Below are 17,722 nucleotides of genomic sequence, written 5' to 3'. Positions count from 1 at the left end.
GGAGTCCCCGCAGGGGAGCGGGGCCCGCCGGGCGCTGGGCTCCTCCACCCTCCCTCTGCCTGCCCACCGCCTTGCCAGCCCCCGCGCCCCGCTTCTCCCCCCTCCTTCCCCGGCTGTGGCAAATCCTGCACTGCAAGATATCCGCTGGGCATAGGGAGGGGATCTCTCTGTTGTTTTTTTTTTCCTTCTTCCTCCCCGCTCCTCCGTCTCCCTACCCTCCACTTGAGACCTGAGGAAATCCAGCCCAAGTTCTCCACGATGACTGCGCTGCTGGCATCGGGGTTTCTCCACGGCATCCCTGCCTCCGGAGCGCCGCACCGCTGCTCGCTCTGAATCCTCGGCGCCGGGTGAAAGCTTAATTCTCATGCCGTGGTTGCTGGGCTGCTGCTTTCCTGCGTTTTGCGATGGGAGGTGGAGGAGAAGGGATTGTCCGTGAGTCAACGCTGAAAATGTGATTAGGAGGAACTGCTTTCACTAATTTTTGTCTAACCTTTTAGTCCATGTTGGCCTGTGACCCCTCGCAGCTTTCAGACCGAGCCTGATTAGGTAAGTGTGAATTATTCACTAGGGGCGAGGGAAGGTGGATGGAAGCGTTTTACTCAGGCACTTAGCGATGGTCCTGGCCCCTCTCCCGATGAGAAATGATGAGAAAGTTGGGCTGTAAACTAATTGAGAGCAGAGCGGCGCTTGTTTACTTGTTGCAGTCTGTCGGTGCGAGCTGCCTGCAGTCTATCTGATCTCTGCCTGGCAGTTGCTGTGGGACAGCTCGGATGGCCACGGGCTATAGAAAACACTGTGCTCTTATTTATGAGCTTCAGAGAACTTTTGTTTTTTGATTTGGAGAGCTTCCTCCTCCAACTTCAGCACCCTCTCTTCATTGTTTCATGTTTCCCCAGACGTGAATTACTTCATTTTTTCCTGCTATGTTGTGTTTGTTTATCTGTTTGTTTGTTTGTTTGTTTGTTTTCCTAAATATCCACCAATCTGCAGTATTGCAGCCTACCTGTAGCATTTGGGTGGGCATCCACTTTGAAGCCAGCTAAAGCAGCATGAACCTCCCGAACCCCAAACAGCACATTACAATAGCTGCTGCTGGCAGGTGTAAGAGGATGCCCGGTCCTTGTGCTGGGAATGTAGCTAGCACTTCAATTAAGAAGATATCTTTTGAATTTGATAAAGCTTGTGTAATATCCGGTGTCTCCCTCTGTTGTGGCTTTGGAAAAACTGCTTTGTCAACAGGATCCCTCAACTGCTTCTCCAGGAGTAAAGCTTGCTGCCACTGCTGCTTTCCTTCAGCTAAGGAGAATGAATTGCTCAACATCTGCAGCTCGTCTAAAATCCCAGTGCTGAAGGAATACCCTCTGGGGGTGGAGGGGGGCATGTTTGGCTGTGTAGGTGATGCACATTGTGCGCTGTGCGTCTGCCTGCCCGCAGACAAGCCGTGCTTGGTGAGTGCTTCCCGTCCTCAACACAAAGCTAACATCTTATCTCACGGAAAAGTTTGCTGCGGCACTTTGCCGGTCCTCCCTGGAGGGGTCAGAACCCACGGCACAGCTGCTGCTCGCAGGGCCGGGTGGTGATGTGGCACAGCAGGCAACCAATCGCTCACCCAGGGATGCACGGAGCCTCACTCTGAGCTCAGCCCTGGGGCAAGGCAAAGCTTCTTTCTGCCTCTGTGGAGCAGAGCACGGCGAGGTCGGGCTGTGCTGCGGCGCTCCCGAAGTTTTAGTGAGGTTCCAGCCACGATTCAGCAGCTCTGCACACCACAGAGGCATTTAGCATCCTGCTCTCAGCATTTCTCCCAGCGAAGCACCGGAATGCTGAATTCTGGAGGAGAATCGCATCGTATGTTCAGTCAGGATCATACAGACCTGCTGCTGGCAGACCAGGCAGCCCCTCTTCCTGCTCCTAAATGCTGCATGTGAAACTCTGCTGCTCCACCTCTCATGCACCACGTAAAAATCCAGCTCCATCTTCTATGCTGGATGCAGATCTGCCTGCAGAGTGTGCTTCCCTTGTTCTTCAGCCCCCCTCTATTTGATGAAGAGGGCTGTGTGCCACACAGAGGGACAATGGCCACAGCAGCAGGTTTAGGCCATGCTTAAGCTGGGGTTCAAATCCCTCCGGGCTGTCCATGTCCATGCAACTCCAGGCGGCTGCTGTAACTTCTGGTGCAACAGAAAACTCTGCACAAGAGAGAAATAAAAATGAGGTGATTCTCTGAGCCATCATTTGTATAGAGATGTTTTGTGGGCATACGCTTACAGAAGTGTGTCTAATTTATGTATTTCTTGTGCTTTATTCTCATTACACATAACTCAGGAGAGGCTTATTCCAAATGAAGCAGTGATAGCTATCTGCACAGTTTGAAAGCACTGATTTATTCTCTCATGCTAGTTGAAGGTATAGCCCTTATTAGTTGATGTTCCTTAATACTTTGAATTCTCACTTAAAAATGTTTGCTTTCAGACCACGACACTGGTCTCCTTATGGAAGCAGCTGTTTCTATCCGGCCCTGAGATCCCATGGAGAAGCTGAGGAGGGGGATGGCTCTTCACATCCATGAAGCCTGGATACTGCTGTTTGTAATCCCTGGCTTGGTCACACCAGCTGCCATCAACCACGAAGACTACCCCGCCGATGAAGGGGACCAGACCTCCAGCAATGACAATCTGATCTTTGATGACTACCGAGGGAAGGGTTGTGTGGATGACAGTGGCTTTGTGTACAAACTGGGAGAACGCTTTTTCCCGGGGCATTCCAACTGTCCCTGCGTTTGTACTGAGGATGGACCTGTTTGCGATCAACCCGAATGCCCTAAAATCCACCCAAAGTGTACAAAAGTGGAACACAATGGATGCTGTCCAGAATGCAAGGAAGTGAAAAACTTTTGTGAATATCATGGAAAAAATTACAAAATATTGGAGGAATTTAAGGTATGGAACAATTTTTTTTTCCCAAGTTTTTATATTAGTGTGATAGAAGGCTTGCTGGGGACTCTCAAAGGCACTCAGTATTTGCTTGCTGCTGATAGCAAAGATCTTTTCAGCTGTGATGGAAGTCAGGCTAATGCAAAAGGTGCCACCTTCCTCCTCGCATGCACTCAGATCAGCCAGAAGTCCCCAAGCAAAATGCTGATCCTCTTAAGCTGTGATGCTGGACAACTTCCCTGGTTGCTCATAGCATGAACTGGCCTACCAGGAGAGTCTGTAGAAGTAGTGGTAAATCAATGCTGGGTGCTCTTTAATAACCCCTTTTCCAATTTGGATAACAGAATATGATGACATGGTACTGAGAATTGTTGCTCATAACTGTATGAGAATGCAGGTAGGTTGCAGGCTGTGTGAAGTGTTCTCATTGCAACTGTGGTAAGGCTGTTCAGAATGGCAAAATATTAATTTATAGTAAGATGACCATCTGAAGTACTGAGAAGCAGGGGGCTCAGTTATAACAGTAGAGTTCCTGTTAGAAAAGTTGTGAAGAAACCCTTTGGGAATGCGTTGTGAAAATAAGACCAGATTTCAAAAGCCATTACCCTTTACACAACCTGCACCTCTTATTCTTAGAAGTTTGATTACATGTTTTCAATTCTACTGAGGAAAACAGCATGTCACAATGAAGAATGGGGTCAGTAAAAGCAACAGGTATACATAAGTTTATTCTCTCTAGTCACATGGCATTAAAATTCATACCTCCTTAATTAACAGCAGCCTATAACTCTTTGTGGTTGTATGCCCAATCTCATTATACACTTGCCAGTGTGTTTTCTTCTCTGACAATGAAAATGCTTCCATATAAATCTCAGTACTGCACAAGTTCTTGTAGCATAGATTGCAATTCTCTTCTTCTCGGCTATTTTTTGTCATTTTAAGTGAAGGTAATATTTAGTTTCTTTCTTATATCATGCGTAGTTTACACTCATCTTTTCCTATCCATCTGCAGCTGGAATGTGCAGATGGATAGGAAAAGACTTGTTTAAGTCTTGTTTAAGGCTCTGGATTGTCTTGGCCATGCAACATGGCAAAACAGATATATGAGGATCATATCCTCAAGGGCCATTCTGCTTATCTTGTTCTCTGCTTTGCAGAGGAGCATGAAGATGCTGATCTTGTGAGCTGCTTAAATCACAATTTCTTCTTTCCTACAAAGGCTGTCCCAGTTTCATCCCACAAACATTGTTCTCCAGTGGTCTCACATCCCACCGCGCTGTCATTCTGGCATATGATTGGAAAAGTTGCAAGGTGTTGTTTTGGAGGGATTTTAGGAAAGAAGTAATCCCACCTGCTAAAGGATTAAAAGGTAGAGAAGTGGAATTTATGGAGGAAGGCTGTTTGTTGTGTTCAACAACTGCAAGGTATCATGTGGGAGAAAAGCTCCAGTATCCTCAGAAAAAGGCAAAGTAGGTGGTAACCCATGCAGTCTGGGACTAATGTGGGATCCTTCAGTTTTGGCTCCATTCATGGTCAAGCTCTTGATCTCAACCTGTGTTTTACAGAGAACCCGATGCTTTGTGCAACAGGGCAGAAGCTGATTTTGAGGGGAATCTATGTGTTTACTAGAGTAAATAACTCTTGCTCCTCTTAGAGATTCAGGCAGTGGAAAATCAGTGTGCGCTTCCAGGGGTGTTTTGGGGAAAAAGAAATATGGAAAAAAGAACAAAGAGCTTCCAAGATTCAGAAAATTGCTGCTCTGAAGGAAAATGCTGACTTTGTTGAAGCATTGGGTTATTTTGCTCTTTGCTTCAACGGAACCAAGATTTTATCAGACAACTCTCTAGAAGAAATCCTGAGCAGTCCATAACTTTTATAGGCTCTGAACTCTGCTCTTCTCTCATCCTGCTGGATTTATAGGGTCTGCAAACTTTCTGAAGTCCATTCCTCACATACTGACCTCTGTCTTTGCCAAGGAAGAGAAGCTTTTTCCAGTCATTCCAACTCAAAACCAAACTGCTTTCAATGGAAGTGGAGTCAGTGGTGTCATAGAATCACCAAGGTTGGAAAAGCCCTCTAAGATCATCCAATCCAACCATCCACATACCTCCAGTATTTCCCACTAAGCCATGTCTCTTAGTACAACATCTAAACGTGTCTTGAGCACCTCCAGGGGCAGTGACTCCACCACTCCCTGGGCAGCCCATTAGAGCTTTCATTTGGAAACCTTTTGCAAGTGTCTTTCAGCATGTGTGTCTGCATACAAACATTCGTACTTGCTCTATTACTTCGCCAGGGCTGACTCATCATGTAGAAATTTCAGCTGCTTGATCTCTGCACAAATTAGGATTATTATTTTCTCAAGGAAATTGGTTTTCACTGGGAAATCAGATTTGGTGAGAGGTTTCCATTTGGAAGAATTTTCCCATCTTGTTTTTGGGTTTCTATTTAGGCTTAGGATGAAAAATCCGAATGCAATTCAATCTTTTTATTTTCTTACCACTGACAGGAGCTGTGACTATCTCAGGGTAAAGAAGTACTTCTAAAGACCCGTTTCTTAAAGAATTAGGTTGTTTGTGGTTTTTTTCCTAGTGGGCTGATTTTGTACCTCTAATCTTTCTGACTCACAGCAGTCGTAAGCACAAAATATAAACACGACAACAAGCCATCCAGCTGAGACAGCTGTCCAAATGTTTATGCTTGTGCCCCTAAATCATTAACACGTACCGATGAAATGCTAAACTGAAGTTCAGTTGTAAATCTAAACCCATTAGGAGTCTCTCTGCATGCTTTGTAAAACCTCGTGTCTCTTGCAGATGGTTTAGTAACCCCATGTAGGATCTTCATAGCCCTGTGATGGGTCCTAGGAGATCTCTGAGGGCTTTGGGCTCCAGCTGCCTGGATGGAGCCTGCCCGTCCCCTCTGTTTGCCTGGGACTCATCCATGCCCCCAGCCGAGGCTGCAGGCAAAAGGGAGGGCTGATTGCTTTTATGATGATCTCTTTCCCAACCTCATTTTTCACTTCTCTCCTTGTTGGCCTCAAATCTGCTCTCTTAGGTCTCCTGCAGTCCTTCCCGGAGCAATCATGGGGTGATGGCAGTCTAGGGGTCAATGTGAAGGATGCTGCAAGTCTCGGGCACTGTGTCTGTTTTCCCCAGAGGAAACTGGTGGTCACTCATGGGGTCACTTTGCAGCCTGCTTGAGTTTTGATTTCCATCCTGCAGGTTAAGGTCCAAGTCCCAAGAGCTCTGCACTTGCTTGCAGCTAGTTTGCCAGCCCTCCCCTTTCTTCCAGAGAGAAAAAACAAGCAAATAGCAAACCTGAGAGCAGTCTTGGCTATTGGAAGTGCACATGGCTGGGTGTTAAATGAATCTTCCCAGACAGCAGCTTATGTAAAGTAAAGGAGACAGCGTCCCGCCAGCATGATGAATGTTCTCTGGCAGCTGATGGAGAAATCGTGCAAATGTCAGTGAGACAACAGCTTTCCTAAGTGCTGATTAGTTTTTGCTCAGCTGCATAACTTACTGCCAAAAAAGCGTGTGCCTACCCGGATTAATAAATGCAATTTATGGCCTGGGTGAAGGTTCATTTGTAACCACAGCCTTTGGGAAATTCTTAGTTTGCCCATTTGCAAAGTCTGTAATCACATCCTAATCTCCTACACCCTCATATCCAGCCTAATCCTCTGGAGACGTCTGTGAATACATGGCTGAGTGCCACTGCTGGGAAGCGGGCGATGAGTTCACAGGAGATGACAAGCTGACATCTTGAAGCATTCTCTTAATTTTGGGCCATGCAGGTACGAACCTGCTGCTGGTGACATGGCTTACTGTAGCATGGTGCTATCCTCAAAGTCACCAGCAGAAGTCTTGTAGCCACAGCTAGTAGAATTTCTCCATTTGCCTTCAGGTCAGTTATCCTTTGGGTGGGGAAGGAAGAGCTCTGGGCATCCCAGCTTTGCCAGCTTGGTAATATTTCCATCTGGAGAACAACGGCTCCCTTCAACCTGCAGTTGTGAACTTGGGCTTGGAAGCAGCTCTGAAGATCAGGGACATTTATTGAGTGCTTCTTCTTCTTTCTGCCAAACACAAAACTGCAGTTTCTTGCAACCATTGGCTTTGGCAGTGCTTAACTTCTGCTACTGCGTCTCTGCTGCTGGTCCTTCCCAGGCTGCACCTTCTTGTTATCTCCCCCCTTCACTGTTTCCCTCCTAGCCCATCCTTGCTCAAAAAGCCCATATGTGATCCCTGAATGGCTTTGCCTTGCATCAAGCACAGGTGTGGAGGGGTGAGAGCCCATTGCCCAAGGGCAGGCCATCTCACTGTGTAGGGAAAAAAGGGAAAGGGCAAATTTTAGCTTTGTTCTAGGACAAAATCTCTGCTGACTTGAAAAGAGCCAGGGCTTCACTCCTGGAGTTCTCCTTTATTTTTCTTTCTCATGTTTCCTTCCAATGTATCTTTGTCTGCAAATCACCCGTAATCCTCCAGCCAGGCTCCTGTATCTTGCTGACTTGATGTCTTCTTGAGCAGCACTTTGCACAGTAGGGATTGCAGCTCTCGCTGGGATCGTCGGGTTGTAATCAGAATCCAAAATAAATGAGGGACTCTATAAGCATGGCATTCTTGTATACTAATTCTCAGCTCATTATGAAAAGCTCTGCTTTGGAATAGCAGCACCTCCCTCTCCTTTGTTAATGCTCTTTTAAAAAATGTTTTATTAATGCAATTATATTAATAGAACTTAATGAAATAATACCTTTTCATCAAAAGGCATTAGCAGAGTCAAGAGTTGATTTAGCTGCCATCCCAGCATCTCTCAGTCCTGAAATACAGTGTGTGCATTCTGCCATAACATAAAGGCAGGCCATGAAGACCAAAGTGATTCCCCAGCCACTAATCACAACAGCGTGATAGAGCAGAGATGCAACAACTTCTGTCTGAGAAAACTTCCAAAAGTACCACGAAAATAAATCAAAGTAGGGAGAAAGGGAAGATTCTTGATGGAGCTTTTTGCTCTTGTCCACAAGTTCATTTTCCTGGTGCGTCTTGGAAAGTGCTCAAATTACGGTGAGCTCATAACTGCAAGAAGGAGCATTAGTAAAACCTGTTGGTAGTAGGTAAGCAGTGATCCAAATCAATAGTGGTTTCTAGATCTTCGCTCATAAATTGCAAGACACCAATTACTAACGCAAGCCAGCACGAGGCCCATATTTTAATATTAGCATTTTTCTCTCAGATATATGCAGCAGTTTTGTTTTTCTTTTCCTATTATGATTCAAAGAAATGGGGCATATTTTCCCTTCTTGTGTGTTCTGCAATTTCACGTATGGCTAGAAAATCATAATACAAAAGAAATTTCAATAACGTGCCTGTGCTTTAATAAAAGGAGCCATGAACAATGCCAGCTCATAAGATAGCATAGAGCCATTGAAATCAGACAGGGGAAACAGAACATCAGTCAGATGGAAAAGTATGATTTATTATCTCCCTCCTGGCAAAATTACAGTGACAATGTCTATGCAAAGGAATTTGAAATTACTGACTTACTGTATTTCTGTCATAATTTCTACCAAGAAAACATACAAAAATAGATAGGCATGCTGGAGATTGATCTGTAGTGAAAGCTATTTTTTAAATTATATCATGTACTTAGCTACTGATTCTATAGCGTATATATTATGTTACACACAAGTATATTTTTATAGTAGGTGAAAGGTGATGGGCTGCATTGCTACAAAAAGGCCGTTGTTTTCCCCAGATGTCAGGGATATGTGATGGCCCCAGAAACTCAGAGCTTAGTGGCACTAGGTGCACCACAAGTATATTTTCCCCTGTTTTGAAATAGACAAGACCCAAAGCAGCATGATAGAGAATCACCAGGAATATTTTTACTCTCTGTCATCCCTCGGTGCAGTGCAGAATTTGGCCTATGCGAGCAAACCTAAAGGTTGGTATTTTTCCAGTAAATACGACACAGGAATGAACATGTACCCGACGTTTGTATGGCCAAAGCTGTGGCTGTGCTTTCAGATATTTGCTCCAGGAAACGGCCCATTGCTTCTGCCTGCAGCCAGATGAGAGAGATGGCCAGAAAGCTGGAAATATCTGTCTGCATGGCCAGAGAAAGGGTAGAATCTAGTCTAAAGTTTTGAAGATGGTGCTTGGGAAGGCCAATGAAAGACACGGTTGTTCCTTGGCTTGCCCAAGCTGTGTTCCTCTCTGTCACCTGAACTCTCTGTAGGAGTGATGAGCATGAGGTCCTCCAGTTGTCAGCTTCTTACTAAGAGGTGTTTCTCATAGAAATGTTCCCAGATGATGGGCAAAAGGTTTAGACAATCATATCCTGCCAGAGCAAGGGGAAGCACAGGTGTGTGGCTTTTGCTGCTGGAACGTGCTTTGTGCAGAATTGCACTGATTAAAAATAATGCTTAATTAAATAATTACCCTAGTTATTGTTTTTAAAACTGTAATTAAATAAGTCAGCTAATGACAGCGCTCAGACTCACTGCAAAATAAAAATTCACGTGGATCCCACTGGGATGTTCAGTCTCATCAGAGCCTCTTCTGTGGACTTGTTGCTGATGTAGCCTCATTCACATTGCCAGCTGCCAGAAAGTCACAAGTTGGACTGGACCATCAAAAGAGTCAGATAATGGAGAATGAGAGACAAAACCAGGAGCAAGTCAGCATTTGATACAATCTGTTTGCCCTTTCCCTGCTCTCTGCACACAGTGAAAACTGTGCCACTGTCAAAGCCTGGAACAAAGAAAACCAAAAGCTCAGCAAACCCAAGCAGACATGTACAGGGCTGGCGTAGACCCATGGTGTGGACACAAGGCTTCAGCCTCTGAGCTGTCAGCAACATAAAGTGAAAAAAACAGCTCAGCTTGGGACCTCTGTTTGGACATACGCTTGGCTTCAGCCAGCATCTCTTTTCTTGGAAATAGAAAAAGGAGGTAAAGCATCAGAGCGTGTTAACAGAGATGTGTAAGGAACCCTTTCCTGCAGCACTTGCACCAGAGCAAACCCTGAGCTTGTGGAGGTGAGCAAGAACAAAGCAGTCAGCAAGAAGCTGCTGATCTTGCCTCCTTCTCCCATCTTCTGGCATGGATGAAGAAGGAAGCAGCAGATTGAGCTGTAGGGAAACGTAACATGGAAAGGATCAGCTTCCCAAACAGGTCTTTGGTTCACTTCTCCTTACTCCAAGAGAATTTCTCCTTGACGTGGCTCCTTTGTGGGTGTGAGGTGAGAGCAGACAGGGAGGAATGGAGAGCAGAAAGCTGCCAGCTGGGCCCGGTTTCCTCCCAATTTACAAGGAGCTTAACAAATGTGAAGAGCACACTGACATTTTGCCTTTGTCCAAATGGGGCTGTACATCCCACGTTTGAGCCACAGTCCTATCTGTCATATCCATTATCTTTTGAAAGAAGTCCTTTTCTCTGTGCATGTCTGAACTGAAAAAGTATCATAATCAAGTCATAAAATTCATCTCCAAAGCAGTGCAGACCTTGGTTCCCTCTGCCCCGGGGTCTGCAACCATTGTCAGGAATAAAATGAGACATATATCAAAAAAAAGAGAGCAGAAGTGCAGAGTCATGTTGTTATGCTCTCAGTGGAAAAAAGCAACCAGGAGACTGCAGATGTGCAGCACCCATGGAAAAAGGGCCAGTGCTTGGCTCAAGGTTGTTTCTCTCTCATCAGCTGATAACGGAGTGGTTCTCCAGACCCAGGAGACTCGTGAACCCATTGGGTTGTATGACACATAGCAAAGACATGAGCGCAAAGCCCAGCCACTGGGCTGCTGGAGAGACAGCAGTAGCTGTGAATAGATGAGTATCAGTTAGGAACAGCGACAACAGAGCTTTGGTTGACAGGCTAGAGATTCTCTGGGCAAAGAAAATTAGGCAGGTCATCTTCAACCTCCTTGTGCTGTGACTGCATTGAGTGTAGGGTGGAGTGACCATCTATATAAAATGTTTTCTGTAACGCGTTTGCACCTCTTGTCTTTTGCACTGAGTGAGAAATGTCACTGCATTCCAGTCTTCTATTGAAGGCTCCCTTAGAAAAACAGAATCTCCTCTCAGCATCGGCTTCTTGGAATCCAGCTCCTTGTTTTAGCCCATCTGCAGCATGGTGCAAACATTTTTCAAGTTTTTTTTTCAAGCACATCTCATTTGTATTGCCAGTTCTCCATGTGAGTAGGATACAGCTCCAGTATTTCGCTGCAAGTAAATTATCTAATGACTTAGTACTTTTTTCCTGTTGCAAAATCATTTGCAACCCGATGATGTTTTCTGTCATTGTACTCATCTATAATCACTCACCAGATTGTTTATTTGAGCAACTTTCCACCAACGGGAAATCCATTGCACTTGCTGTAGTGTAGCTGATACTCCGTCTCTGCCAAGTTGGATGGATGTGTTTGGTTGTTTTTTTTAAGTGACAAAAATGATTGCAGTTTTTGCCCCATGCACATTATTGTATCAGCGCACACGTACACATGCACAGAGCCATTTACCAGACTTCTAACACAATTTAGACAGTGGCTCGTGTGCTGTTTGTAGTAAGGGCAGAAGGAGCAGTGCTGGAATCTGTCTCGCCTTCAGATGGGACTCACTGCACTCTGCAGTTTGACATCTGCCCAATTTCTCAGTTGTAAGCATGCTCTGAACTTTCCTGCCATCTTCTGCTAATCTGCCTGAGATCACAGGTAATTTCAATAATAATGAAAGTGATTCTAATTTCAACTCCAGGAGTATCTTCAATGAACGCTGTCCCAGTTTCTCTTTATTCATCTCCCCTGGTTTATGACTTCCCACCTCAGCTGTAATGTGGAAACCATTTCCACCTCCGATTTTATTCATCGGGTTCTTTGTCACTTTCTTCCCTTACTTGCTTCCTGCCAATAAATTCACAGCCTGAAACTAGCTACAAAAATCATCTCCATCAGAATTGCTATTGTCCTTCGTGTCATTAAAAGTTACAGCTGCTCTTAAGATGTAAGTGCCCAATTTGACAGACTTCACTTTGCATTGCTCTGCTTCCCCTGCTGTTCTATCAGCACGGAGCAGGATGCCATCAGTAGAGCCCATTTGGGGAGGGAGGGGGTGCAATTGCTGTATGAACACCGGTGCAAACTTTCTCAGAATCTAAAAGATGGAGAGATTGGTGGTGGTGAAGATGGTCTTTGGAGTTCCTCCCATGGGTCTCAGTGCTCCAAAGGAATGGAAGATATTTAGTCCTTGCCAGGGAGGTGCAGCGCAGGTGGATACCACTAGTGGATCAAAGTACTGACAAATGTATGCAAAAGTGCCAGGTTGGATCCATTGCATTCAAAACCACCTTGACGTCATCAGAAATGGAGATGGTGGCAGCTCCTACCCTTTTAAGGCATTTGCACTTCTTTTTCTAGCACACTCTTGCAGGGAACAAAGCATAGCAGCTCTATGTTCAGTGAAACTGCCATGACCAGCGGTTTTGCCTTGGCAGCATAATCTAAAAAAGGCACATACTTACATACCATGTCCTTTTCAGTAAGGTTAACAAGCTTGATGAAGGTTCCCAGTGATACCCAGTCTTGGTGCCTTCTTGGTACTTGCTGTGATGTGATGGATCCTTGAGTTACCATGGGGCTCAGAAAGAAATTCCACTGGGTTTACTTCTGTTCTGTGCCATTTCTTACTCCAGTCAACCAAGCGTATTTCCCACTTATTCTGTGCACTCTGTACCCATTTAACTGTGAAGAACATCAGAGGGCTCAATTGCAGGTCTGTTGAATTAAGTGGAAATACTTAGTCTCCTACCAACTTGAACAGCCCCGTGTGATGATCAGTATGTGTCTATTGTAACATGGTTAGATGGGAGTAAACACTCATACGAAGCCTTTCTATTTCCTTCCTCAGAGCAAAGATCAAGTATTTGTGATATAATAGGCGTGGAGTTTGTATTACTCTGTAGCTGTTTGGCAGTAGCTATGTGTGATCGATGAAGGGCTGTTGTGCGATAGGCAGAGAGTGCAAGGACACTGTGAATTTTTTTATCCATTTTCTTTTCTCCACCTCTCCCTAGAGTCTGGGAAGTATTCGTGTTTTAGGTTGAAGAACTGCTTCATCTTGCGATCTGTCTGGCTAAAGCCCTCCAGTGTAGAGCTCTCAGAGGTATGAAGTTTGTGGTTGTATGAAACCTAAAGGCTAGGGAAGGACCTAGTCCTGTAAGGAAGGGAACCCCTTGTCATTGTGAGGAGTAGCTGGGTGATGTTAGCAAGCATCATTCTGGCACGTGTGCTGGCATTTGCTCCTAGAGTAGGTGAAAATGTTGGGAAGCAAGACTAAAGTTTAGGAGATATGGTATCCACGCTAATGTGGCTTCCTGATTTCCCCTGCTCAGAGTGTAACCTGTTTCTCGTTCTGTTTCCTTTGCTGCCTTTTCCATTTGTTTGTTTGTATCATCTATCAAGTTTATAATTATGTGCTCACACACATAAAATCTTTATTAGCCATGCATATTCTCTATTCTCTCTTTTAATTTTCCTTCCCTCTTTCTTTGTTAATGAGCCTAGTGGATTGCAGATGTTTCCCATTTGACAACACCTGAGACTCAGGTTCTCCAGCCGTGCTATTGGATTGAGCACTCCTCCCTCCTGCAGCCCCAGCCAGACCTGGGGTTACAGCCTTCCTTGAGATCAGTAGTCCAGCAACTGAAATGGAAATTGGGCCATGAGGTGTGGCTTGTAAACATCCTTGTGCTTCTTTGGTCTTCTTAAAGTGACTGTTGGAGAAGAGGTCAAGCAGGGTTAATGAGAAGGTATTTGGGGCTCTGTTTCCCATTTTCTCTGTTCCCAGAAGCCATGGGATGGTGGCCAAATGTTGGTCACATCCACCTACAACCATCTTAGCTTGACTTGGCCCCTGCACGGACAATAGCATCAAGAAGGGTATTTCTTCACCAGTTCTCCCAAAAGTTAGTGCTCCCACCCCTGACATAAGTGAAAAGTGTATAAAAAGGCTTTGAGGTGCTTTGCACCAGTTTTCCCAAGTCAAAATACAGTACTGGCATCTTTGACAAAAACAACCACTTTGATCCTCTGGTTTTAATGGCAAGTCCATTTCTCAGAACACACATTGAAAAGTAAGGAGCCATGCAGTTCTGTCTGTTGTGACTGTGAATGTCCTTTTGTTTTGGACAATGGTGAGAAGAATGTTTCTGCACCAGTATGTCTTGAAATCCTTCCCTAGCAGCCTTCTTAGAGATTGTTTTGCCTCGAACAGGTGGAGTGTATAAATCATCTTCTAGCCCAAGCCTTTTATGATACTTTAATCTTAGCACTGTTTTCCAGACCATCATCTCATGGGACACGATAAAGTACATTCACTGTCCATTGGGAATGTGCCACAGCCTCTGATTTGTGTCCTTTCTCTATCATACTTTAGAAACCTTCTGTAGTTTTTCAACCTTGTTTTTCAGTGAGGATGGGTGCGTCTTCTCAGGAACTGGTGTTGACTAGTGGATGAACTTCAGCAGATACAAAAGGATAAACCAACTATCTTCCACAGGTGATAGATCTTTAAATCCAGAATCTGGAACTTGTGAAGATTGGCAGAGCTGCGTGGTAGATCCTGTGAAATGATCCTGAGGCACACCCAGTGGGAGAAGGTGCTGTGATGTTCATAAAGGAAGTGGGTGGGAAGGCTGGAGTCTATCTATGGAGGCGAGCCACAGTTCAGGGACACCAGTAAGTGAAAGAGAGTGCTCAGAGGGAGATCCCAGAGGCAAGACCATGTCGTTTGACCTTGGTAAGGTGGGAAAAAGGAGGTGGCTGAGAAAGTCCTGCCATTCATGCCAGAGCAGCCTTTTTGTTTGCTGGCTGCCTGCTCCTTGCACTGCCGAGGCATGCTTTTATTCTGATAATTGTATGCGGTTCTTCCCTCCTGAAAAGCTGCTTTCAGTGTCAAGCAGCATCATGGTTTATTACAGTGTCATTTTCAAGTTACACCGACAACACAATAGCAAAAGATGTGCATGTCATGTCTCATTTACTCAGTAGCACGGTCGTTCAGGGGCATCTTCTGCATCTGCTGATCCTCTTCAAGCAATAGATTGAGCTGCAGTCCTGAAAGTGCACCACATTATTTCTTAAAATTGCAGCTACTGGAATAGTGGAGGTGGGGGCAAGCCCTAAAGAATACATCACTGAAAGCCTCCACGAATCATAAGATCTACTTCTAGTGCTCCATATAATTAGCGATTAAAATGAGTAAAAACAAAGCAGCAATTTTCTTATTGATCCCTCAGCAAATAGTTCTGTCTATTTTCTTCTGCATTGTTTCTTCTTATTAAATAGCCTTGAATAAGAAATGTCAGTCAAATGAATTTAGATTCCTGGTGCTTCAGACAGAAATCAAAGCAGGATTGAATGAGGAAAGATAATTAGAGAGAGGAATTCCACCTCCACAGACTTCTTCCCTTGCTCAAGGAGTGCTGATTTTATCTAAATTGCCAAAGCCGTGAGCAAATAAGAGGTGATGGGAATTATAGACTGCAGATGCTGAGACAAAGCAAGGGAGGCTTTAATTAGTGCGTTTTAAGGTAGAAATGAATTTCCAGGGAATAAATTATTTGACGGGAGACATATGGAGCTTCTTAGAGGTGAAGTGAAAAGCTTTTTACCTGCCAGAACCAGGGCTCACGGGGTTGTGCCTGTCTTGTAGACGTGAGTGATGCATCACTGAGGTTTGAAGCACATGGGCATGATGCCTTTTTTTGCATCCACTTGCTTGTTTTGGATGCGGAGTAAATCCCACTGCTGCAGATTCCCAGTGATGCAAAGCAGGATTTGTTCCATCACTCACATTTACTAGCTGAAGTGGATCTACCATTGCTGAGGAGCTGGGAGTTAGATGTTGAACCCCCAGGTATCAAAAGGAAGTTATTTTCCTTTCAGGTTCCTTTGGCATCCTTTCTTAGCTCTGTTGCCACTGTCTCATCACACTTGCAGACACGTAATGGTACTGGGAGCTTTGCACACTGACCTTTCTGTTTTTCAACAGATTTTCACAGCTTCTCTTAAAGTGAGACAGTGACAACTCTACCATTTGGAGGCATATAGATTCCTGTTTGAATTGATGGAGCTTAAACAAAGCCATTTAGCTGGGTGCTTTAATCCCAAATTCACTGACTTCAGCAGTTATTCAGGCTCTTAATTATTCACTCACTATGCTCAGTGCAAAGCACTTTCTCACCAACCTTGTTGAAACAGGCAGAAGCGGGGCCAGGGCCAGGTCTGATGGTTGTGTTATAGGAGTGCTTACAGACCCTCGATTCAGGTGCTGCACAAACACAGAATTGAATGTTTTTGCCTCTCCAACACCATTCTCTTGTGCTCTGAGAACCGGAAGCCAAACCCATAGAGGGTCTGGTGGACAGAAGGGCCAGCCCCACAGCATCTTACTGACAGCCTGGAGTTTGCTGCCTGTGGTGGCCTACGTGAGATAATGAGTGTGACCTGGAAGATCAGCGTGTCCTTCTGGATCCATTTGTTTCTGGGAAGAGCCACCATTTGTGGTCTTCCAAAGACCCTGTATAACAAACAGAGCAGCGCTGTATGTCACATGGGCACGTAGAGGCCACTCCATCTCACCTGATGGCCTTTGCTTGGTCTTCCTAATGAAGAAAATTGAAGTCTGACAAAAGATAAGAAAACATGCACCTTCTCTAAGAAAAACATCACACTCACTGCTTTTTCTGATGTTCTGGTTGCCTATTTCAGATATTGCTATTTTTTCCTACAGATTGATTTGTATTATCCATGATAAACCAATGCAGTCAAGAGATATTAAACGTTAATGTGTTTATCTTATGGCAAGATAGAAATGTTGCAAACTTTTGAGCTACGGGAAGAAATGGGCTAATTTGAGATTTGTTCCTAGCCCTCGCCATGCGAATGGTGTCGCTGCGAGCCCAGCAATGAAGTTCACTGTGTTGTAGCAGACTGCGCAGTTCCCGAGTGTGTCAACCCGGTCTATGAACCAGAGCAGTGTTGTCCGGTCTGCAAAAATGGTAAGAAAGTACTGTATTGGCTTTAACAGAGATATAAAGGAAACATTTCATTAAATGTCATTACCAATGCATCGCCAGGAGGTTTGCTTCCATTGGCACAGACTGGCACTGGGGCTGTGAGTTCTCCTTGTGTGTGGGTGTCAGATACGAGACAGCTGCTCTGAAAATTAAGGCTCCCCTTCCTGTGTTTTCTCATTTACTTTGGTGTGATTGCTGGCTTAAGTAAGGCTTTTTAGGATTGAGTCATGATGTTGGTGATGGTCATTTCATGCCATTGCTTTATTTTTTTCTCATGATTAGTCTCACGTGACATCAAGTATCCAAGGAAAGAGCAGAATCTTTGTCCCTGCATAAAGTGCCAGTGATTATTACTTAAGGCTCTGGGGAAAACTCACTGAGATCAATGACAGAACTCCCTCTGGGTCTGCTAAAACTCTGGCCAGCCCAGTAACACTGTAAGTTGTGTGCTGGAGTCTCTGTGTGTAGCATTGGCCCTCACTGTCTTGCTGAAACAGTTTCATGAATTGGTCTTGGATTTGGCAATACTTCCAAGAAAGGCTTTGGGATGGCTGAAAGTACCTCTTTGGAAAATAAATCTGCTTCCAAGAAGGTCTCTCTGGTCCCATTCCACAGCCCTTAGACACATACATTTCTGCAAAAGCACCTTTCTCCTAATGCAGATATGAAGACAAATCGAGAGGTGAGCTGGCTTCACATAAACCCTTTCATGGCTTTCTT

At 44.8% G+C, this 17,722-nt stretch overlaps 1 protein-coding gene across 4 annotated transcripts in view; it reads left to right on the top strand.

Annotated features, from left to right (window-relative positions):
* The first annotated feature begins 6 nt into the window (after positions 1-6).
* The window catches only part of VWC2L (von Willebrand factor C domain containing 2 like), a 37,784-nt gene continuing 20,068 nt past the window's right edge, over positions 7-17,722 (top strand). The window contains exons 1-3 of one of the 4 annotated variants that reach the window (XM_019616891.1): positions 7-546; positions 2,470-2,936; positions 16,855-16,984. In XM_019616891.1, the coding sequence (XP_019472436.1) occupies positions 2,526-2,936; positions 16,855-16,984 (541 nt within the window). In that variant the 5' untranslated portion in view covers positions 7-546; positions 2,470-2,525. The other 3 variants (XM_010713296.3, XM_010713297.2, XM_019616892.2) reach the window with 3 other exon arrangements.

The sequence above is a fragment of the Meleagris gallopavo genome, chromosome 7, assembly GCF_000146605.3.
Source record: "Meleagris gallopavo isolate NT-WF06-2002-E0010 breed Aviagen turkey brand Nicholas breeding stock chromosome 7, Turkey_5.1, whole genome shotgun sequence".
In the NCBI taxonomy this organism is placed as follows: Eukaryota; Metazoa; Chordata; class Aves; order Galliformes; family Phasianidae; genus Meleagris; species Meleagris gallopavo.
The sequence above is the reverse complement of the archived record's forward strand: the minus strand, read 5'-3'. Positions and strand labels throughout refer to the sequence as shown.